The 23,922-nt window shown below is 41.8% G+C and overlaps 2 protein-coding genes across 41 annotated transcripts in view; one reads left to right on the top strand and one right to left on the bottom strand.

Moving 5' to 3' along the window:
- RPL14 (ribosomal protein L14) overlaps window positions 1–23,922 on the bottom strand; it is a 575,215-nt gene that overhangs the window by 8,545 nt on the left and 542,748 nt on the right. The gene's annotated exons all lie outside the window — the stretch shown is intronic.
- Window positions 417–8,288, top strand: LOC126948540 (uncharacterized). Its single transcript, XM_050780489.1, has 3 exons — window positions 417–673; window positions 1,981–2,058; window positions 6,971–8,288. The coding sequence occupies exons 1-3, from the start codon at window positions 456–458 to the stop codon at window positions 7,023–7,025; spliced, it is 351 nt and encodes a 116-aa protein (XP_050636446.1). The 5' UTR covers window positions 417–455; the 3' UTR covers window positions 7,026–8,288.

Here is a 23,922-nt window from a genome sequence, read left to right as displayed (position 1 = left end):
TTGTCCCCTATCTTACAGGGTAAAGTCCAAACTCCCTAGTCTGGCATTCAAGGCGCTCCAAAATCTTACTCCCAAACACCTTCCTAGCTTTTTTCTCCCACCGTTCTGCGTCTCCCATTTCTATTTCTCGCAGCATTTTATGCAGCTTGAACCCCCTGCTTTCCTAATATGTGCTCCCCACAAGCATCTCAAGATCCCCATCCCAGGCAGCCCTAGGCAGTTTTTAAGTTTCTACCAAGCTCCACTATACTGGCAAGGCAACTTTCCCCAAGCAAGTCTTGTTTGCTTCGGAAAGTCGCAGGCGCCCAGGAATGAACAGGATAACCGCTAGTGGCTCCAGATGTCAGAAAACAGATGACCAGATCGAGCACGCGCAGATCTCTGGTTGGTCGGCTGTGTGCCTCCGGAAGGGCCGTGCTCGTCCAATCACCGAGAGGGAGGGCACGTTGAGGGTGATGCCAGGAATCAAGATGGCGCCCTCGGTCCGCTCTCAGCCACTTTGGTCTCTACGTGAAGAGCCACGCCCCGTCTGCTACACCCAACCGGTTGGTTCTTCAATCACAGAGAGGAAAGGCAACAGGAGGAAGACGTCAGGCGCAAATATGGCGTTCCGGACATGCTCTGCAGTTTGCTTGGCCTCTACTCATGGTGCACCGGACGTCCAATCACCAAGGTGCACAGTCCGCTCTTAGATGTGGAGGCAGGGGCTTAGGAACTCAGACTTAGGAGATGTCAGCTGGTACTGTGTACGAGCTGTCCTGTAAGCCGTCGCCCGTCCCCTGAAGCCGCACTCCTCCCGCTTATTGCAAGGGACGGATGTGAAGGGCTGGGCGGGCGTCGAGCTTCGGGTTCTTGCAGTGGGGCATAGACCTGAGGGCACTGGTCCCGCGGCCCAGATGGGGGATGCGGGGGACAGTTGTAGCACGTCCACTTGTCCCACAGTCTCTGCGGTGTTGACGTGGCCAGAACTGCCTGCCTGTAACCAGATTGATACCTGTATTTCTGTCAGCTTCAGCTAATTAGCTGTGTCTCGTTTTGTTTGTTCAGGCACTGGGAACGGGGGCGTCAGTTTAGCAGACAAAATATTTACCTGAAACCCCAAAGAAAAAGAAATATAAGCCAGTACAAGAATCGAGCCAAAAGCTGTGCAGAACCCTGACTTTCTTTCTTGTTCCTGTAACTAACCTTCCCGAGAAGTGAACTAACCCTAGTTATGACCAAATTGACGTGATAGCCATGTGCATAACTACCTGGCAACGTGGACAGGAGCATTTATATTTAGGAGTGAAAAAATGTTTGTTGTATCTGTTTTTGAAATTTGTAATCTTAGGAACCCTGAAGCTAAGCAAGACTGTTCAAGCCCAGTCAGCCTAAGACCACCAGGGACGAACCAGTAGTCAGCAAAACCAGGTCTATCGACCTTTTTTAATGAGGGAGATTGCACACCAGAGACACCATGGGACATTTTACCAAAGGAAGGAAAAGATAAAGTTGCGGAATTTTGAGAAAGTTTAAAGTTTGAATGGAACTTAAATGAAACAGGGTTTTAATAGCCTCAAAGCAAATCAGGTCTGTGAAAAAGGGTCGACATCAGGCCTAGACTGCGGAGTGGACCCATGGTCCTATTTCTTTGAAAACCTCTTTTCTGAAGCTTTGCAACTGGCTTGTAAATTGAAGCTGTGTCTCTGTGTTAAAGTGACTTAGATCCTCCAAGCAAGATGTTTTATTCTTACTGACACAATTTCAAACAGCAAATTTGAGGGTCTTTGATTTTAGAGAACAAAGTTTCTTAGTGAGAAAGTGAGACAGCAGTAGTCACTCAAAGAGGGTTATTATGACACTAAAGATTAAGCATGTCCTTGGCAACAATAGTTTCTTGTTAACTTTGCAGCTGTCTTTATTTGTGTTTGTTTTTCCTGCCTGATGAATAACCACGCAGATTTTTCTTCTCAACTGAGCTTGTATTTACTTATTCCTTAGGAATGCTGATGGTATAGCAAGAAGGTATTCTGAGCATTATATCAATGGGGAGGTTCTAGATCTTTCGCAAAGCAGGAGGTAAGCTCACAAACCACAGGTAATGACACACTCTGGAATAAAAAATGTCCGTGATGAGGAGGAACATTGGCCTATTACAGAAATCTGAGTGAGAAGCAAATGAAGGTCATCTTAGCAACTCAGTGATTACCCACTTCCAACTTCCTGTTCCCAAAGTGGCTGATAGACTCTGGAATGGGTCAGGACACTTGGGATGCAGTGCCCAACTCCTCAGTAGTACAAGTTTGTTCAGCACTTCAAATGCCTAGATAGGTTTGTGTGTGTGTGTGTGTGGTCTGTCCCTTGTATGTAACAAACAAGGAGGTAGTGTTGGTTTCTGTACTTTTTTTTTTTTTTTTGAGGTAGAGTCTTGCTTTGTCACCCAGGCTGGAGTGCAGTGCTGCCATCAGAGCTCACTGCAGCCTTGACTTACTGGCTTGAGCCATCCTCCCACCTCAGTCTCACAAGTATCTGAGACTACAGGCACGTGCCACCATGCCCAGCTAATTTTTAAATTTTCTGTAGTGATGAGGGTTTCATTATGTTGTCCAAGGTGCTCTCAGACTCCTGGACTCAAGTGATCCTCTCGGCCTCTCATAGTGTTAGGATTACAGACGTGAACCTCTGTACCGCGCCCTGTTTCTTTGTTGTTGTTGTTTGTTTGTTTTTACTGTACATATTTCGCATCAGTGGGCTGCAAAGTCAGGAGCTAGAGATCAGTAAGCAAGATGAAGATCTTTGACACTCTTTACCACAACATAAACAATAGGTGGAGTAATTTATGATAATTCAACCCTGGGAACCCAGGGTGAATCACTGGTGAATGCTAAGTGACTAAAACAGTGCCTGGAGTATAACAGGCCCTTCATAAATATTTTGAGTGAATGAATGAAAAGGCAAAGCCTTAGAACATACTAAATGTCTATCAAAAGAGGTCTGCTTAAATAAGCCTGCCTACAGAACTGCCGAAAAGCACCAGGCAAATCACATAGCTAGCTATACTGATTGAGAATGCTTTCCAGGATAAGAATGGAAAGTTCTGTGTGTGTTGGAGTCTTAACAACACTAGAAATAGAACCATGGTGCAAAGAGCTTTCTGAGAGGCCTGCTAAGCAGGAGAAAAGCTCCTGTATCACCATGGAAACAACTCTCCCCCAAAGGAATGACTACAAGGACAGGTGCTAGATAATGCAGCATAATGAACATAGTGGTAAACAAGGATGCAGAACAAGTGACAGGGCATTCAGGGAGAAGAGATGCTGACATGGTGCCATCTAGAAGGAATGAACATGTATTAATTCATTTAGCAAATACTGAATGCCTTGTGTGTGCCAGAAACTATTCAAGGAATTGAAGACATAGTAGTGAACAAAACAGGCAAAAGTTCTACTCTCATGGAACTGTCATTTGAGTGGGTAGATACAGAAAATAAGCAAATAGTGTGTCATATGGTGGTAAGTGTCACAGAAAAATAAAAAGGAGGATGGAGAGTACTAGGGTGGAATTGCTTTAAGAGGAAAGAGTAGTTATTTTAAATAGGAAAGTGAGGGAAGGCCTTGAGGAAAAAAGTGACACTTGAATTGAGAACTTCAGGAGATGAGTGAGCACTTCGTGTGGCTGTCTGGGTGATGACAATTCCAGGCAGAGGGAACAGCAAGTTCTCTCTCAGCATGTGTGTGGAAGGGCAGGGAGACCAATGAGGCTGAAGTGGGGTGACTGAGGGAGAGAGAGTATGAGATGAAGGAGCCAGGGCATGTGGAACCTTGGAAGCCACTGGAAGGACTTGCTTTTACTCTCAAGATGGGAGCCAATGGATGCTTTAAATGGAGCAGTGACATGATCTGACATGTTTTTAAAGATTATACAGGCTTTATACAGGTTTTATAAAGATTATACAGGTTTTAAAGATTATAACATTGGGTTAAGAATGCCCTCCTCATCATAGACTGTAGGAGGCAAGGTTGCGGCTGGAGACAAGTTGGATGGGTGTTACATCTTGGCTTTTTTTTTTAAAGGATTAAATGCATTAACATTCATTAAAGGCAGTAGTAATATGTAAAAAGGACAATGCTGGGCCTGAAAACCTGAGTTTTGTGTATCTCTGTACCAGCAGGGACACTGTTTCGGAGGTCACTGTGGTCCTAATAAACAAATATTCGGAACCCAAGTTGTACCAAATATTTACCAAGGGAAGCAGTACTAGGGCTTAAGTTTCTCTTGGCATAGATCCTGGATCAAAAATGTTTCTATTATGAAGAATTTCCACATGTACAAAAATAGAATAGTATGTATAATAAACTCCCATGTACACATTATGCTTTCTCAAAAATTATCCACACAGGGCCAATCTTATTTCATTTCTACTCATTTACCACCCTCTCTTCTGTTTTATTTTAAAAGCCAATTCAAGAAATTTTAGCCATAAATACCTCAATATGTATCTAAAAGATGATTTCTTTAAAAGAAATATAACCCCAATAGTATTATCACACCTGAAAATTAACAAAAATTCCCTAATATGTTCAAGTATTTATTCCAATTTTGGAGGGATTCTTGCACCTTTGTCCATATTTTCTGAGAACCTGTAGTTAATCAAAAGCCTTCCGAGAGACAACATCAGTTTTGGGAAGACCAGTATTTAAATTTTTGTCAAATAACTCCAGAATTGTGGCTAAGAACCAGTCACACACACACATTCACATAGAACATTTGCATAGCTAATCCTTGTAGCACTTATAACAAACACTAGGCACCATTCTGAGTGCCTTACACATATTAAATCATTTAATCCTTGCAAAAGCCCAAGATGTAACCTCCAGAATAGAGGTGATATTATTATCCCTACGTTGCAGGTGAGGAAACGGATAGGGAGGCTAAATAACTTGTGCCCCCTCAGATGGCTAGTCAGTGCATCGTTCAGACCCAGAGTCCATCCTCTTAACCGTGCAGAATCCATTGAGGGTGTAAAGTTGTTAGCTGGATCCAATTAGATTGAGGAAAGTAGCGGCGATCCTAGTCAAGGAATAAAATTGCATCTACTCAAACCTAAGAGTTGAAAGAAGTTATGATAAAAATTAAAGGGAGCTTGAAGGACAGCTCAAGGACTTGTGATATACTTAGTTGTCAAATCGTGATCTCAGACTTTTTTTATTTTTAATTTTATTTTTAATTTTCGTGGTTACATAGTAGGTGTATATATTTGTGGGGTACATGAGATATTTTGGTACAGGTATGCAATGCATAATAATCACGTCATGGAAAATTGGGTATCCATCTCCTCAAGCATTTATCCTTTGTGTTACAAACAACCAAATTATACTCTTTTAGGTTTTTTTAAATTTAAATTTAAATTTATTTTTATTTTTATATTTTTTTGAGACCGAGTCTCTCTCTGTTGCCCAGGCTGGAGTGCAGTGGTGCAATCTCAGCTCACTGCAAGCTCCGTCTCCCGGGTTCAAGCCATTCTCCTGCCTCAGCCTCCTGAGTAGCTGGGAGAGGGGACAGTCAGTGTGGCGTAGTAGAGGCACTTGCAACCACACCTGGCTAATTTTTTGTATTTTTAGTAGAGATGGGGCTTCACCATGTTAGCCAGGATGGTCTCAATCTCCTCACCTTGTGATCCGCCTGCCTTGGCCTCCCAAAGTGCTGGGATTACAGGTGTGAGCCACCGTGCCCAGCCTCTTTTAGGTATTTTTAAATGTACAATTAAATTATTACTGATTATAGTCCCCCTGTTGTGCTATCAAATACTAGTCTTATTCATTCTTCCTAAATTTTTTGTGTATGCATTAACCATCCCCACCTCCCCTCACCACACCACTCACTATCTTTTCCAGCCTCTGGTAACCATCCTTCTATTCTCTATCCCTATGATTTCAATTGTTTTGACTTTTAGATCCCACAAGTAAGTGAGAACATGTGATGTTTGTCTTTCTGTACCTGGCTTATTTCACTTAACATGATGATCTCCAGCTCCATCCATGCTATTGCAAATGACAGAATCTCATTCTTTTGATGGCTGAATAGCAGTCCATTGTGTATAAGTACCACATTTTCTTTATCCATTCATCTGTTGGAGATCTCAAACTTAACACACCACACAGAGCTCCTGATCTTCAGCAACCCCTCCCTATTAATCCACTAAACCTTACTGTTTAGTTTTCCCCATCTGTGTCAATGGCAACTCCATCCTTCCAGTTGTTCAGAGCAGACACCCTGAAGTCACCCTCAATCCTTCGCTTTTTTTTTTTTTTGAGACGGAGTCTTACTCTGTTGCCCAGGCTGGAGTGCAGTGGTGCGATCTTGGCTCACTGCAACCTCCGCCTCCCTGGTTCAAGTGATTCTCCTGCCTCAGCCTCCTGAGTAGCTGGGATTACAGATGCCTGCCACCTCGCCTGGCTAATTTTTTTATATTTTTAGTAGAGATGGGGTTTCACCATGTTGGCCAGACTGGTTTTGAACTCCTGACCTCAAGTGATCCTCCCACCTTGGCCTCTCAAAGTGGTAGGATTACCGGTATGAGACACCTCACCCAGCTGATCTTCCACTTTCACACCCCATATCCATTCAGACAAAAACTCTTGTTGGCTGTACCTTTAAAATTTTATTGAGAACCTGACTACTCTCCTCTGTTACAACAAACCTTGTGCAAGTCACCACTATCTCTTGTTTGGATAACTGCAATAGCCTCTGTGGTGGACACTTCTAAAATGGCCCCTAATGATTTCTGCCCTCTGGTATTCAAACCTTTGCATAATCCCTTCCCCTTCAGAAAGAGCTGGACTTAGTGACTTTCTTCTAAGGCATAGACTATGACAGAAGTTTTGGGATATACTTCTGAGATTAGAGTATAAAAGACTGTGACCTCTATCTCTCTGTCTTTCTGTCTGTTTCTCTGCCTCCCTCTCTTTTCTGTTTGCTTGCTGTGATGAAGCAAGCTGCCCTGTTGTGAGCTCTCTGGTGGAGAGCCCCACATGGCAAGAAAATGAAAAGCCCCCTGGAGAGACAAGAGCTGAGGCCCAGGATACAATATCCTGAAAAAAACTGAATCCTGCTGACAACTGCCCAAGTGAAGCTGGAAGTGCATCTTTCCGCAGTGGAACCTTGAGATGACTGCAGCCCTGGCTGACAACTTGATTGCAGCCTGTGAAGGACCCTGAACTAGAGGACTCGGCGAAATTGTGCCTGGATTCCTGACCTACAGAGGCAGTGAGATAATAAATGCTGTTGTTTGAGGCCACAAAGTTTTGAGGTATTTGTTAATACAGCAATGGATACTTAATACAGCTTCCTACATGGTCTCCCTCCTTCACCCTTCACACTACAGTCTGTTGTCCACACAGCAGTCAGAGATCCTTTTGAAACGTAAGTCAGATCATCATGACACTTACTTCCTTGCTAAGTGGGCTGCAAGGCCTTTCACAGTCTGATCCCCTATCCTCTCTCTTTCCCCATCTCCTATCATTCTTCCCCTTGCAAATTTTCTTCCAGCACGTGGGCCTGCCTGCTGTTCTTCAGTATGGCAAGCAACCTGCTGCCCGGAGCCCACACACTGACTGTCCCCTCTCCTAGGACACTCTTCCCTCAAGGGCTCCCACATCTTGCCTGCTGGCTCCCGCATCTTCTTCAAGTCTGCTCAAATGTCACCTTCTCAGTGAGGCCCATCCTGGCTATCCTCTTTCAGTTCTGACACAAAATAATTTATCCCTTTATTACATCATTATTTTGTTGTCTTCCCTCCTTCTGTTCCTACTAAAATTTAATCTCTAGGAAAGCAGAAAACGTCTTGTTCTTTGCTGTAACCCAAGTGCCTCGAACATTGCCTCATTAATTGCTTGCACTCAATAGTATGTGTTGAATAAATGGGTTAAGTAGTTTATTAATTGTGAAGCTAAATCCCGTCTGAAAGGTTTGGAGCAGCTTGTTGAAATAGCAAATAGAGATTCTGTGTTTTAAGTTGTGGTTTAGGTAGAATCATCCATGATGTACGTGGAGCCAGATCCTGCGTCCTGGAATCAAATATCTGTATCTGACCTGTGGGTAATTATATTGCTATCCTATACCTTTGACCCATTCATCTCGGCTCACCTGTGATCCAGGCTATACTCCTAAACTTGGGTGAGAGAGTCTGCAACACAAGGAAAACACAGAGCCATCATTTAGTAAATCACACCCATAATAATACATTTTGTTGTTAAATGTAGCCAATCTCTGAGTATTTTTTATTAAAGTATCTCTAATGTTTAAGAGCATCTAACACATTCATCATGTTTCACCTGTCCTCAGCCCCCGCTTGGCTTCCCTCCCGTATGCGTCAGTGCCCAAAGTCCAGAAGGGGCCAAGGTGGCAGGGAGCTGGCGTGTCAGTGCTACCCTGAGTGTGTGCCCACCTGGCTGGGCTGTGACAGTGCCCGGGTTCAGCCCCAACCTTGCTCCATAATTGGAACGGGCACTGGGAGCAGGGAGAGGCCAGGCAGTGGGAGCAGACACTTCGCAGGGGGGCCTTCCTGGGCCCCCAAGAACACAGAGATGCCTGGGTTTGCAGCCGGGCTTGGGCAGCTGCAGCGGCACCTGGGGAGGGCGGGGCTTCTGCCTGTTCCGTGGAGTGTATAACCCCAGCAGTGCCTCCCTGCTGCAGCCGATGTCCTGGCAGTGGCCACTCTAGATCGGCCACTGATGCCACCAGTATGACATTAATGTAGTAGATTTAAAATTTTCAGGGGATTTAATTAATCATGATTTTAAGTGGTACTAATGTTTCTGGAAATTTAATCTCTTAGACTTGACTTATTTGAACATTCATCATAGAGCAATCTAAAGTTATTGTTTCTAATTTACATAAAAATTACTACCTATAAAACAGAATAATAACTTTATAAGTTGAAATAAAAGCCTTAAGAAAATCTAGGTTTTTAAACATAAGACTTTAAAAATTAAATATTATTTTAATGGCTAGTAACTGTTGATAGTCCATTCTGTGCACAACAACCCCCCTTGGGCATTTGAAAATAAAAATCTCTACTGACCATTTTGAAAGAATGAGTTCGAGGATACATCCACAGATTGGAGCTTCAGCAGGAGCAGGACATGCAGAGCCCAGGAAACTTGAACAAAATCATAGAGGTCACGTCTGAACAAGAATTGATTACGTTCAATTCTGGTCATTAGAGGTAGCATCAGACCCAGAAAAGGCATCTGGAAAGCAACTATAGAGGGGAGTTAGTGTGCATCAATTTTAGCAATGAGTTATAGAGTCAATAACTATGACTTAAACATTTATTTTCCTCTTTTGTGGAGGTCCTGGGCTGGCCTGGTCCCTCAGCTCAGGGATCCAGCTCACTCTTCCTACATCACTAACATCCATGAGGTGGCTCTTATTCTCATTACTTCAGGCCTACAGATCTTGCCCTTACACTTTGCAGCAGGATAAAGGAAAAGGGCAAAAGATGTGTGTCCACTGTTCTCTCAGGAAGAGTCTTGGTTGCCACGTCAGGACACTTCTGCTTCCTTCCCATTGGCCAGAACTCAGCCTCATTACCACACCTGCAAGCAATGCTGGGAAATGGAGTCTCTGCTTCTGGTGGCTATGAGCCTTGCTAAAAATCAGATGTTGTAGAACTATTACTATGGAAAAAAGCAAAAGCAAATATCAGGAAATGGGTACTTACTACTTTACACATATTCTGTGGGCAGCAGCAAGCTGTAGGAGGTGAAATTGTAAATCTTAAGACTTTATGTGGAATGGCACAGTTAAAATAGGGTGGAAGTGATAGTCATAAGTAGTCACTGAAATGTATACAGGAAAACATGGGCTTGTTCCTGCAACGTCACAAAACACCAGCTGGGGATTATGTTGAAAACCCAAAAAATGTCATTTTAGGGCAGGTAAGTATTCTTTTAGAATCAGCATTTTAGAAACAATAAAAAAAACCCCAAACTGAGGACAAATTAGCCTATGAGGAGGTATACATGGAAAGTATAAATTGGGTCTAAAACTTTTTCTCTCCTTTTCTTTCTTTCTTTCTTTCTTTCTTTCTTTCTTTCTTTCTTTCTTTCTTTCTTTCTTTCTTTCTTTCTTTCTTTTTTTCTTTCTTCCTTCCTTTCTTTCCTTCCTTCCTTTCTTCCTTCCTTCCTTTCTTCCTTCCCTCCTTTCTTCTTTCTCTCTTTCTCTCTCTCTCTCTCTCTTTCTTTCTTTCTTTCTTTTCTTTCTTTCTTTCTTTCTTTCTTTCTTTCTTTTTCTTTCTTTCTTTCTTTCTTTCTTTCTTTTCTTGATAGAGTCTCTCTCTGTCACCCAGGCTGCAGTGCAGTGGCATGATCTTGGCTCACTGCAACCTCTGCCTCCTGGGTTCAAGTGATTCTCCTGCCTCAGCCTCTGGAGTAGCTGGGATTACAGGTGTGCACCACCATGCTTGGGTAATTTTTTTATTTTTAGTAGAGACGGGGTTTCACCATGTTGGCCAGGCTGTTCTCAAACTCCTGACCTCAAGTGATCTGCCCACCTCAGCCTCCCAAAGTGCTAGGATTACAAGCATGAGCCACTGCACCCAGCCAAGTATCTTTTTTTTTCTTTTTCTTTTCTTTTCTCTTTTCTTTTCTTTTTTTTTCTGATGGAGTCTCATTCTGTTGCCCAGGCTGGAGTACAGTGGCTTGATCTCAGCTCACTGCAACCTCCCCCTCCCAGGTTCAAGCGATTCACCTGCCTCAGCCTCCCAAGTAACTGGGATTACAGGAACCCACCACCATGCCCAGATAAGTTTTGGATTTTTAGTAGAGTCTGGGTTTTGCCATGTTGGCCAGGCTGGTCTTGAACTGCTGACCTCAGGCGATCTGCCCATCTCGACCTCCCAAAGTGCTGGGATTACAGGCATGAGCCACTGTGCCCAGCCTAAAACTTTTTCATAATTTCATCAATGGCATATTCCTAGGAGAAACCATAAAACGTTAAAAGAAACTGCTTTGCTTACACAGAAAACAGCCTTCTTATATAAAATCCTGGGCTGGAAGTTCTTGTCAACAAATTACCCTTCTATTTTTTATTTTTTATTTTTTATTTTTTTGAGACAGAGTCTCACTCTGTCACCCAGGCTGGAGTGCAGTGGCATGATCTCAGCTCACTGCAACCTCCACCTCCCAGGCTCAAGCTATCCTCCCATCTCAGCCTCACAAGTAGCTGGGACTACAGGTGCAGCCACCATGGCTGGCTAATTTTTTGGGGGGTATTTTTTTGTAGAGCCTTGGTCTTGCCATGTTACCTAGGCTGGTTTCGAATGTGGCCGAATTAAGTTCCCTCTTTCTTCTTTACCTCATTTCCTGGAGTCAACCACTATTGTGCCTCTATCTCACTATAAGTTCCTCTTGTTTATTCTTGGCCTTCGTATAAATTGTATCATACAGTATGTATTTTTTTGGGTCTGGTTTTTTCAGCTCAACGTTATGTCTGTAAGAGTCATCCATGTTATTCTAGGTATTAGGAGTTCTATCCTTTTTATTGCTGAGTAATATTCCATTGCATGAGTATAACACAATTTTTTTTTTTTTTGAGATGGGGTCTCACTCTGTCCTCCAGGCTGGAGTGCAGTGGTGCAATCATGGCTCAGTACAGCCTCGACCTCCTGGGCTCCAAGTAACCCTCCCGCCTCAGCCTCCCAAGGAGCTGGGACTACAGGCACTCATCACCACGCCTGGCTAATTTTTTTTTTTAAATAGAGACGGGGGTCTTACTAGGTTGCCTCCCCAGGTGCTGGGATTACAGATATGAGCCACCATGCCTGGCCCAGATGTAAAGTTCTATCAACTTCATCTTCTTTAAGATATTTCGTTTAGAGGTGACTAAGTCACTTCATTCTGGCTGGTTCCCCGTACACCTTCATCACCATTCTGGAGATTTCCTTCCCATTTTCTCCCATATTGGATCTCCTTTTTTTCTGGAGTCCGTGCCTTTTCGTTTTCTTGGGTTAGTCTCTTCTTTTGGTGGAACACACCCTCCAGTTAGCTCCCTGTAAAAGGAAGCTGTCAGAAAATGTCTCTTTTCTATTCTCACACCTAATTGATCATTTGGCTGGATACAGAACTCTAGCTCGGACATAATTTTCCCTCAGAATTTTGAAGGCATTACTCCATTGGCTTCTTGCTTCCAGAGTTATTGTTGAGAAAACTAAATCCATTCTCATCTTCATCATTTGTATGTGGCCTTTTTTTTTTTTTCCTCCCTCTCTGGAAATTTATAAGGGGTATTCTTTTTCTTTTAACGTTCTGAATTTTTATAGCATTGTACATTGGTGTAAAGTAATTTTTATTTATTGGACTGGGCCCTTTCAATCACATCCATATCCTTCTGTTCAGGGTAAAATTTTCCATGTATTTCATGGGTGATTCTTCTTTTTGAAACTTGTGTTATTCAGATGGGAGTTTTGGTGGACTAGTCTTAGAATTTTGTTTTCTTGCTCTTTTTCCCATTTCTTTGTGTTTTTTCTTTCCTCTCTGAGAGTTTGCCTCAGTGCTATCTTTGAACCCTTCTAGCGAGTTCTTAATGTCTGCTATCATGTTTTAAATTTCCAAGAACTGTTTCTTTGTTCTGAATATCTAATCTTTCCTTTAAAAAATAGTTTCTGAGCTAGACATGGTGGGGTGTGCCTGTAGTTCCAGCTACTTGGAAGGCTGAAGTGGGAGGCTTGGGCCCAGGTTTTCAAGGCCAGCATGAGGAACATAGCAAGACCCTGTCTTAAAAAAAAAAAAAAAAAAAGAGAGAGAAAAAAATTGTTTCATTTCATTAATATAATGTCCCTTATTTTTCTCATAATATTAATGAGTTTCCTTTTATGTTTAAAATATTTTTTTCTTGCATAGTTTCTGTTTCTTCCAATTCATTTTTTTCTTTCAGTTTGTTGGGCTCTTTATCCATATACTCTAGCTGATGGGTTTTGGCAGGCTATTGAATATATTAATTTGGAGTCAAGGGGAGAGGTTGGAGAATAAAAATTTTATCCAACTCAGAAAGCTGTTATAAAAATTAAGTGATGTAATGCATATAATTTGTTTAGCACAGAGTCTGGAATATAGTAAGCATTCAAATGTTTGATGGTATATTTTATTTTATTATTTAATGGCTGCGTCATATTCTTTTAGCATACAGATGAACATAATTCACCTAGCCATTCCTCTACGGCTATTGAAGATCAGGCTTACTTTTTACTTTCTACTATTAGGTAAATAGGGATGAGTATTTTTCTGAAAATGGCTTTAGTCACATATTTTAAAGCTTTCATTATGTAATATATATATTTTTTGAGACAGGATTTTGATCTGTCACCCAGGCTGGAGCACAGTGGCACAATCATAGCTTACTGCAGCCTTGAATTCCCAGGCTCAATGCATCCTCCCTCCTCAGCCTTCTGATTAAGCTGGGACTACAGGCACGTGACCCACACCCAACTAATTAAATTTTTTATTTTTATTTTTATTTTTAGAGGTAGGGTTTCTTTATGTTGCCTAGGCTGGTCTCAAACTCCTAAGCTCAAGCAATTCTCCTGTCTTGGCCTCCCAAAGTACTGGTATTACAGGTGTGAGCTACTGTGCCCAGACTCATTATGGAATTTTCAATCATGTACAAAAGTAAAGAAAATGGTATAATAAACTCCCACGTACCCATTATTTAGTTTCAACAATAGCCATTTTTGGTCAAGTATCCAAACATGTTCATGTTTAGTGGACAATCTTGTTTTAACTCTAGTATATGGATTCTATACCAGTGCTGTCCAATAAAAATATAATGTAACCTACAAATGAAAACCATGTTTGTAATTTAAAACATAACTTAATTGTAACCTAAAATTTTCTAGTAGCTACATTTGAAAAATATTAAAGAAGTGAAATTTATTTATTTATTTAAGACAGGATCTCACTCTGTTGCCCAGGCTGGAGTGTAGGGGTGCAATCATAGTTCGTTGCAGCGTCAAATTCCTGGTCTCAACCGATCTTCCAGCCTCAGCCTCATGAGTAGCTAGGACTACAGGCATGTGCCAAGAGGCCTGCTAAGTTTTAAATTTTTTGTACAGACAGAGTCTCCCTGTGTTGCTCAAGTTGGTCTGGAACTCCTGGGCTTAAGTGATCCTCCCACCTCACCTCAGCTTCACGAAGTGATGAGATTACAAGTGTGAGCCATTGTGTCCCGCCTGTGAAATTAATTTTAATAATATATTTTATTTTACTCAATATATCCAAAATATTATTTTAATATATAACCAGTTTCCAAGTTATTAATGACATATTTTCATTTTTTTGGTACTAAGTCTTCAAAATCTAGTGTGTACTTTACATTCATAGCATATCTCAACTGGACTAGCTCAATAGCCACATGTGCCTAGTGGCTCTCCTATGAGAAAGTGTGAATATGCTCACCAAACAGGATTAATGTGAAGCAGATCCCAGACATTTTATCAGTGTGTCCATAAATACTTCAATATGTGTCTGTAATAACAATGTCCATATTTTTAAAAAAGGTTTCCTTAGAATTACTTTTTAGAAATACGGTTATTGGGTTGAAGAATATGCACTTTTAAAATCTTGCAGCATATTATAGCTACTTTTTCAGAACACTAGATTAATTTACACTCCCTTCAGGAGTGTGTGATGGAGCCCGTGTCACCCTCATAGTGTGTATTTGGATCACTGACCATGGTTCTGAAATCTAGAGAAAGGCAGTAAGACTTCCCCTCTGTTGTGAGAGGTCAAATTTTGTTTTGTTTTAATGGCTTAAAACAAGTTTTATTCTCTTACAGTTCTGAAGGTCAGAAGTCTGAATTCAGTTTTACTGGGCTAAAGTCAACGTTTTGGCTTTTAGAGGTTCCTTTTGGAGGCTCTGAGGGGATAATTTGTTTCCTTGCTTTTTCAGCTTCTCATGGCCACCTGTGTTCCTTTACTTGCCCCTTCCTCCATCTTTCAAGTGCATCATCCCAATCTTTACTTGTATTCATCATACCGCCTTTTCATCTGTGAGAAGTCAAGTTCTAGTGATGATTCAGAGGTGACTTTTAAGCAGACAAGAGCAAAGAGACACAAGCAGGAACCTGCCAGGCATAGTGGTGTGCACCTGTTGTCCACGTGGGAGGCTTAGAAGGAAGGATTGCCTGAGCCCAGGGCTTCAAGTCCAGCCTCAGCAACATAGACCCCATCTCTAAAATAAATGAATGAATAAATAAATAAAGTAAAATAAAAACATGGGCTTCTTGGAACTCTACTTTTATATAGAAAAGAAGAAAGCAGATGACAGAAGATAGAGGGAGGTAATAATAACAAGAGAGACAGACTTCTGGGTAAAAATGGCTGATAGAGCACAAACATCTAAGTGCATATCTTCCTGATGCCCGACTAGAACAACAATGGGGGCTGTCCTTAAATACTTGTTTGTTTTCTTCTTTCTTTCTTTTCTTTCTTTCTTTTTCTTTTTTTTTTTTTTTTTTTTTTTTGAGATGGAGTCTCCCTCTGTTGCCTAGGCTGGAGTGCAGTGGTGCAATCTCAGCTCACTGCAACCTCCGCCTCCTGGATTCAAGCAATTCTCCTGCCTCAGCCTCCCCAGAAGCTAGGATTATAGGCACCCGCCATCATGCCCAGCTAATGATTGTATTTTTAGTAGAGATGGAGTTTCACTATGTTGGTCAGGCTGGTCTCGAACTGCTGACCTCAGGTGATCCACCCGCCTCGGCCTCCCAAAGTGCTGGGATTTCAGGTGTGAGCGAGCCACCATTCCTGGCACCTCGTTTGTTTTCTATTTAAGGTGAGGGGATAAAAAGCTGATTGGAAGTTTGGAGTTATTGATTCAAGCTTCACTGTAGGATAATCTGACTAGTGAACTCCAAATGCCAGCACATTTGTGTCCTTTCTCCTGGACTACTTGGATTCCTCACAAAGGAAGAATCTTCTAAAGCCCTAACTAAAGGGTGGAGTTAACCTAGAACCTGGGAGTTGATGGAGTTAGAGGGCTTGGAGTCTAAACACTGAATATGCCTTGGTTTCCTTAATCTTGTTGTTTTGGTATGACACCTCCACCCCTAACTGTGCCTTGTGCTTTCCAGTTCCTCTGCTTGAGTTGGGAAGAGGCAGTCATTCATCAGCAAGGAGTAGAACAGATCTTGGAATCACTATTTTTCTTCTTCTTCTTCTTCTTCTTTTTTTTTTCTTTTCAAGAAGGAGTCTTGCTCCATCACCCAGGCTGGAGTGCAGTGGTGCAATCTCGGCTCACTGCAACCTCTGCCTCCCGGGTTCAAGCGATTCTCCTGCCTCAGCCTCCTTAGTATCTGGGATAACAGGTGCTCCACCTTGCCTGGCTAATTTTTGTATTTTTTGTAGAGACGGGGTTTCATCATGTTGGCCAGGCTGGTCTCAAACTCCTGACCTCGTGAACCATCCACCACAGCCTCCCAAAGTGCTAGGATTACAGGCTGAGCCACTGCACCCAGCCAGAATAACTATTCTTAAACAGTTTAATTATCTTTATTTTGTGCTCACTAACCAACTTGCAGCTGTACCTGATGCCACAGATTCCTGAGCTTTTTGAGAACACTACTGTTTAAATTGGTTGATTTTTTATTTTCTCATTGATTTAGGACTGTGCTTTCTTGCCTCTGCTAAGTCAGTTACCCCTGGTCCACCAGGCTTTCGAGTGCCAAAATGTTACTATTCTTTTCTTTTCTTCTTTTCTCTCCATGCTATGGATATGTGCTGGTATAGTTTGTTTTTTTTTTTGAGGCTGAGGCAGGAGAATGGCATGAACCCGGGAGGCGGAGCTTGCAGTGAGCTGAGATTGGCCACTGCACTCCAGCCCGGGCGACAGAGCCAGACTCCGTCTCAAAAAAAAAAAAAAAAAAAAAAGAAAATAGTCTGGATCTTAACCTTCCTCTTACTAAGCCCTCTCTCCCTGCTTTATTCACATATCATTTAATAGCAACTCTATCCTTTCAGTCACTCAAGCAAAACTATTGGAATAACTTTTAACCCCTCTTTTTCTCTCTCACTCCACATACATTCATCAGCAAATACTGTGGGCTCTACTTTCACATATATCCGGGGTCTGACCATTGCTCACAGCCTCTACTGCTACCAACCTGGTCCAAGCTATCAGCAGTTCTCATCTGGATTATTAAAATCACCCACCAACTGGTTTTCGTGTTTCTGCCCTTGTCTCCTTTATTTTTTTATCACTGTAACAAGAAACAGAAGCCAGATACCCCTCCTTTGTTCAGAACTCTCAATGGGGTCCCCTTGCACAGTCTACTCCCTGTTAACTCCCTTACCCTATCTCCCCCATCTTCCAGTCATTTATTCTGCTCCAATCACAATGGCCTTTGTATTTGTGGTCGCTTTTGCTTAGAATGCTCTTCCTCCAGATATTCAAATGGCCGACTCCTTCACGTTCTCTTAAGTGTTCGTTCAAATATCACCTTATCTGAAAAGACTTTTCTGACCTAATAGCAATCCCCATCTCATGCTTCTGGCACTTTCCTTTCCCCATACTCTTCTTTATTTCTCCAGATCACTTATAATCCCCTTGTACAGTGTGTATTTAGTTGGTTAGTGTATTTAGTTCTCCCTCACTAGAATGTTGGTTCCCTGAAGGCAAGGACTTTGTCTACATTGTTAATTGGTGGAGTTACACCACCTACACAGGATCTTACTCAGAGGATGAATTCAATCAACATTAGTTGAATGAACAAATGAACAAGCAGTTGAATTGAATGGCTATATTAAAGGAAACTGAGGCATAGAAAACCTAAGAATTTTAGATGAAGATCACACAACAATGAACAGCAGAACCAGGATGTGTGAACCAGGTTTTTGTGATGTCAAAGCCTGAGTTCTTAATCATTTTGTTTGACATTTGCGAATAATTTTTAATGAGATCTGAAAGTGCTAATAGTATAATGCTATGAAAGAATGAAATATAGCTTTGTAATTTCAGCATGATCTTAACTATGTACAAATGTGTAAAGAAAAAGATTTGGAAAGAAAAATATCAAATATACAGCGTGAGATTCTGAGTGTGTGTGTGTGTGTGTGTATATTTTTTTTTTTTTGGAGACAGAGTTTCGCTCTTGTTGCCCAGGCTGGAGTGCACTGGCATGATCTCAGCTTACCGCAACCTCCACCTTCTGGGTTCAAGCAGTTCTCCTGCCTCAGCCTCCTGAGTAGCTGGGATTACAGGCATGCACCACGATGCCCAGCTAATTTTGTATTTTTAGTAGAGACAGGGTTTCTCCAGGTTAGTCAGGCTGGTCTCAAACTCCTGATCTCAGGTGATCTGCCCGCCTCAGCCTCCCAAAATGCTGAGATTGTAGGCGTAAGCTACTACGCCCGGCCTCAAAATATACTTTTTAACTTTCATTTAGAAAATTGTAAACATACACAAAGCAGACAGAATACTATAATAAACCCCTATGTCTCATCACCCCAACCTCAAGGATCATCAAAGTATGGGCCAGTTCTACCCCTACATTCTCCCTCCCCTGTGATTTTGAATCAATTCACAGATGTAATGGTCAATTTTATGTGTCAACTTGGCTAGACTATAGCACCCAGTTATTCGTTAATCTAGGTGTAGCTGTGAAAGTATTTTGTGGATGTGATTACTGCCCATAATTAGTAGATTTTTAAGGGGACTTAACCTATGTAATCTGGGTGAGCCTGATTAAATCAGTTGAAAGTTCATAAGAGCAGAACTGAGATTTCTCTGAGAAGGAAGAAATTCCATCTATGGACTGCAGCTTTAGTTCATGCCTGAGGGTTCCAGCCTGCTCTTCCTGACGGCCTGCCCTACGGATTTAGGACTTGCCTAGCCAGCCCCATAGTCTCACAAGCCAATTCCTTGCAATAGATCTCTTCATACTGGCTCTATTTCTCTGGTTGAACTTTGGCTGATATGCCAGACATATCATTTCATCTGGAAACAGTTCAGCAAGTATCTAAACCGGGGGTCCCCAACCCCCAGCCAGGCGGTAGACCAGTACTGGTCCGTGGCCTGTTTAGGAACCAGGCCGCACAGCAGGTGTTGAGCAGCGGGCAAACCAGCATTACCACCTGAACTCCACCTCCTGTCAGATCAGCAGCAACGCGAACCCTATTGTGAACTGCGTGTGTGAGGGATCTAGGTTGTTTGCTCCTTATGAGAATCTAATGCCTGATGATCTGAGGTGGAACAGTTTCATCCTGAAACCGTCTGTGCCTCCCCACCCAGCTCCCCACCATCCATAGAAAAATTGTCTCCCACAAAACTGGTTTCTGGTGCCAAAAATGTTGGAGACCATTGATCTAAACAGCAAGGGTTCTTGAAAAAAAAATTCATGATACTATTATTATTATTTTTTTATTTATTTACTTATTTTGAGACAGAGTGTCGCTCTTCCGCTCAGGCTGGAGTGCAGTGGCATGATCTCTGCTCACTACAACCTCCACTGCCCAAGTTCAAGTGATTCTCTTGCCTCAGCCTCCTGAGCAGCTGGGATTACAGGCGCACACCACCACACCTGGCTAATTTTTGTATTTTTTGGTAGAGACGGGGTTTCACTAAGTTGGCCAGGCTGGTCTTGAACTCCTGACCTCAAGTAATCCATCCGCCTTGGCCTTTCAAAGTACTGAGATTACAGGCAAGAGCCACGGCGGTCGGCCGATTCCATTATTTTACCTAAACAAAAATTAACAGGAATTCCTTGATAATATTCAATGTTCAGATTTCCAATTATCTCCTTATTTTATACTATTAAAAATATTTTTGAACTAATGATTTTTTTTTCTAATACCTTTAGAGAGGTTAAAAAAAAAGGGCAGGAGGCTCAAGCTGGGAAGAATTTTTTCCATAGTTCCAACAGAGGGCATTCAAGTCTCATGTTTCAAGAGAAAAGACAGTTGTCTCATTTCTATTACACCCTTAGTCATTTAACTCATGGCTTGTCACACAGTAGACTTTTGGTGAAAGTGTGATGAGTGAATAATGAACAAGTAAATGGGTGAAAGAAATATGTTTTAAAACTTGTATTTATTGGCTATATCCATGCCAGGCACTGGCTAAGTGCTGTATTTTCTCTTAACTATCCCATGAGGTAGGTATTATGCCCGTTTTATATATGAGGAAGTCAAGATTCAAGGAGACTGAAAGACATGATGAAAACCGTAGAGGTAATAAGGAGAAAATTCTTGAGTTAACCCAGATCTGTGACTTTATATCGTAGTATAGGACATACAGATAATGTATAAATGGTTGAAAAAGAGAACATCTGTAGCCACTACCTAGTTGTAGAATAACACTGTCATCCTAGAAGCCCTGTTGTTATGAACTGAATATTTGTGATCCCCCAAATTTATATGTTGAAGCCCTAACGCCCCAATATAGGATTTGGAGATAGAGCCTTTGGGAGGGGAGATAACTAGGGTTAGACAAGATTATGAAGGAGTGGCCCTCAAGATATCCCAGAGTGCGCTCGCTCTCTCGCTCTCGCTCTCGCTCTCCCTGTGAGCTCAGAGGAAAGGCCATGTGGACACAGCATAACGGCCGCCATCTGCAAGCCAGGAATTGAGCCCTCACCAGGAATTAGTCAGCTGATGCCTTGATGTTGGAATTCCGAGGCTCCAAAACTCTGAGAAGATTAATTTCTGTTGTTTAAGCCACTCAATTTATAGTATTTTATTATGGCAGTTCAAGCAGCCTAAGACACCCATTTATCCTTTTCCAGACACAGCCTCCATTTTCTCCCAAATTTCAGAGTAATAATTTCCTTGCTTTTCTTTAGCGTTTACCTAAACGTTTACTAAACAGTTTTGCCTGTTTTTAAACCTTGTATTAGGCCAGATGCAATGACTCATGCCTGTAATCCCAGCACTTTGGGAGGACGAGGTGGGCGGATCACAAGATCAGAAGTTCGAGACCAGCCTGGCCAACATGGTGAAACCCTGTCTCTACTAAAAATACAAAAATTAGCTGGGCATGGTGGCAGGTGCCTGTAATCCCAGGAGGCCGAGGCAGGAGACTCACTTCAACCCAGGAGGTGAAGTTTACAGTGAGCCAAGATCGAGCCACTGCACTCCAGCCTGGGTGACAGAGGGAGACTCCATCTCAAAACAAAAACAAAAACAAAACAAAAGACAAACAAAAAAAAACCTTTTTACTATGTAGTTCTTTTGTTTTCATTGATGTACAGTATTTTCTAGTATGGCTATATTGCTATTTATTTATTCATTTATTCCGTGGGATAGGCATCTTGGTTGCTGCTTAAAACATTCTTAGGCATGTATCCTGGTATATCTAAGACTATATATCACTAAGGTATATACTTTGGACTGGAATTTCCAGGTCATTTTATGTGCATATCTTCACCTTTATTAGATAATACCTCAGTTTTCCAGAGTGGTTGCATTAATTTACAGTCCCACAGCAGTATAGGAGAGTTCCAGTTCCACATCCTCACTAACACTTGGTATTGTCAGATTTTTAAGTTTTGCCAAACGAACAAGCATGTTGTACTATTTCTCTGTAGTTTGAATTTGCATTGTCCCAATAATGAGATTGCGCATCTTTTCATATGTTTATTGGACATTTAGATGTCTCCTTTTGAAAAGTGTATTTTCAAGATTATTGCCTGTTTAGAAAAATTAAATCATCTTCCTTTTTCTTACTGATTTGTAGGTGTTTTTCATATAATTTGGAAAGTAGTCTTTTATCAGTTATATGTGTTGTGAATACCTTCTTCCACTCTGTGGCTTGTCTTTTCACTCTTTTAATGATGTTTTTTGAGGAACATAAGTTTTACATTTTAATGTATTAAGTATTTTCTTATGGTTAATGCTTTTTGTGTAGTGTTTAAGAAACCCTTCCCTTACCCAGGATCCTAAAACTGTTCTCCTACATTTTCTTCTAAACCTTTATAGGTTTTTCACACTTAGGTCTTTAAGCTACCTGGAAACAATTCCTGCAAGTGGAGTGAGGAAAGGGTCAAATTCATTTTTTCTCCATTAAGATATCCAACTGTCTTGCATTTTCCCACTGCTCTGATGTGACACTTCTGTTATAAATCAGGTGTCTGTATGTGAATGGGTATGTTAGACCACAGAAATCTAAAGCCAGATTCCTAACTACTATATGATACTGCCTTTCTGTGTGAAAGGAAAAGTTATGCAGTGGGTTTTAGACTCGTCCAGGCCCAAAGCTCAAGCCCCAATCCCTATCCCCCAAAGCACTCAGTGGCTGGGTAATGCTGGCATGTACTTTTACCTCTGAACCCATGCTTTTTTTTACATAGTTGTAGTTAGGAATAGACACTATTTGTGATACTCATCACTTTTATCTTCACCACATATTTCACATCAAAAGACTCGCTTTGGTTGGAGCTTTGGGGTTTGGGGTTCCATAGTTGTATTAGTTCACTGTGACTGTGTAACAAATTACCACAAATTTAGTGGCTTTAAACATCATATTTTTGTTACTTTATAGTTTTGTAGGTCAGAAGTCACGGTGGGCTCAACTGGGTTCTCCACTTAGGGTCTCAGTAGGCTGAAATCAAGATATGATCTGACCTGGACTCTTATCTGAAGGCTCTGGGTGAAAATATGCTTCCAAGTTCATTCAGGTTGTTGGCAGAATCCAGCTCCTTGCAGCTGCAGGACTGAGGTCTCTGATTTTTTGCTGATGCCAGCCAGGGATTGCTCTTAGTTTCTAGAGGCTGCACTTCGGGCCTTTGCACACGACGCCCTCCATCCTCAAGCTGGCAACTGCACGTAGAATTCTTCTCATGCTTTGAATCTCTGACTTCTTCTTCTGGAGAAAATGCTCTGCCTTTAAAGAGCTCATGTGGTGAGGTTAGGCCTACCTGGATAAGCTCTCCATTTTAAGGTCAACTGATTTGTAATTACATCTGCAAAACCCTTTTGCCATGTGACAATGTAACCACATAATTGGAGTAACACCAGAGGGCGAAGGAGAATTCTGTTCACCACAGTAACAGTGCTAGATATGCTACTTGAACTACGGATTTCACAATGGTCTATCTATAAAAATTCTTGTGTGTGTGTGTGTGTGTGTGTGTGTGTGTGTGAGAGAGAGAGAGAGAGAGAGAGAAAGAGAGAGAGAGAATCAGAGAGAGAGAGAGAGAGAGAGTCTTGCAGTCTTGCTTTGTTACCCAGGCTAGAGTGCAGTGGCATGATCTCGGCTCACTGCAACCTCCACCTCCCAGGCTCAAGCACTCTTCCTACCTCAACCTACCAAGTAGCTGGAACTCCAAGTGTGCCCACAACTTCTGGCTAATTTTTGTAATTTTTGGAGAGAAGAGGTTTTGCCACGTTTCCCAGGCTGCTCTCGAACTCCTGGGCTCAAACAATCCTGCCTGCCTCAGCTACTCCCAAAAGGCTGAGATTACAGGTGTGAGCTACTACACCCAGTCAAAAATTCTTCGGTGTGTGTCAGAAAACCTAAAGTACCTCAGCTTATTCTAACTTCCTAAATGAGTTAGAAATGTTGACTAGGACTTGCCTTCTTGGAGCTTTTACTCTCTTTCTTGCACAGACAAGTTTTTTTTTCTTGCAAACTCTTGGTGATTTGGATGCTGTTTTTTCCCCGCTATCTCTATGGTTTATTGCCCATTCTTAGTCACTCATGGAAACAACCTCAATCAACAAATATGAATAAATACTATGTTCATATCATATGTCCAAATCCAAGATCACACCTAAAAGGCATCAGCCATAATAGGTGTTTTTAGATGTCTGTTGAATGAATGAGGAGTGATGCACAATAGGCTTTTCCCTTAAGAAGCCTACTGTCTCTTTTAGAAATAAGCTGTACACATACACCAAGATAAATGACAATATGAGGACTTATGTGGCTGGTTTTGAAAAAGTGGTCCAGGAGATA

Source organism: Macaca thibetana, chromosome 2, assembly GCF_024542745.1.
Source record: "Macaca thibetana thibetana isolate TM-01 chromosome 2, ASM2454274v1, whole genome shotgun sequence".
NCBI lineage: Eukaryota > Metazoa > Chordata > Mammalia > Primates > Cercopithecidae > Macaca > Macaca thibetana.
This window is presented reverse-complemented; position numbering and strand designations above follow the sequence as displayed.

Coding starts and splice junctions, on each gene's coding strand:
- LOC126948540 (XM_050780489.1), top strand. CDS start 456: ATGCCAGGAATCAAGATGGCGCCCTCGGTCCGCTCTCAGCCACTTTGG. Junction 674..1,980: donor CCGGACGTCCAATCACCAAG/GTGCACAGTCCG, acceptor CTTATTCCTTAG/GAATGCTGATGGTATAGCAA. Junction 2,059..6,970: donor GATCTTTCGCAAAGCAGGAG/GTAAGCTCACAA, acceptor GCTGTGATGAAG/CAAGCTGCCCTGTTGTGAGC.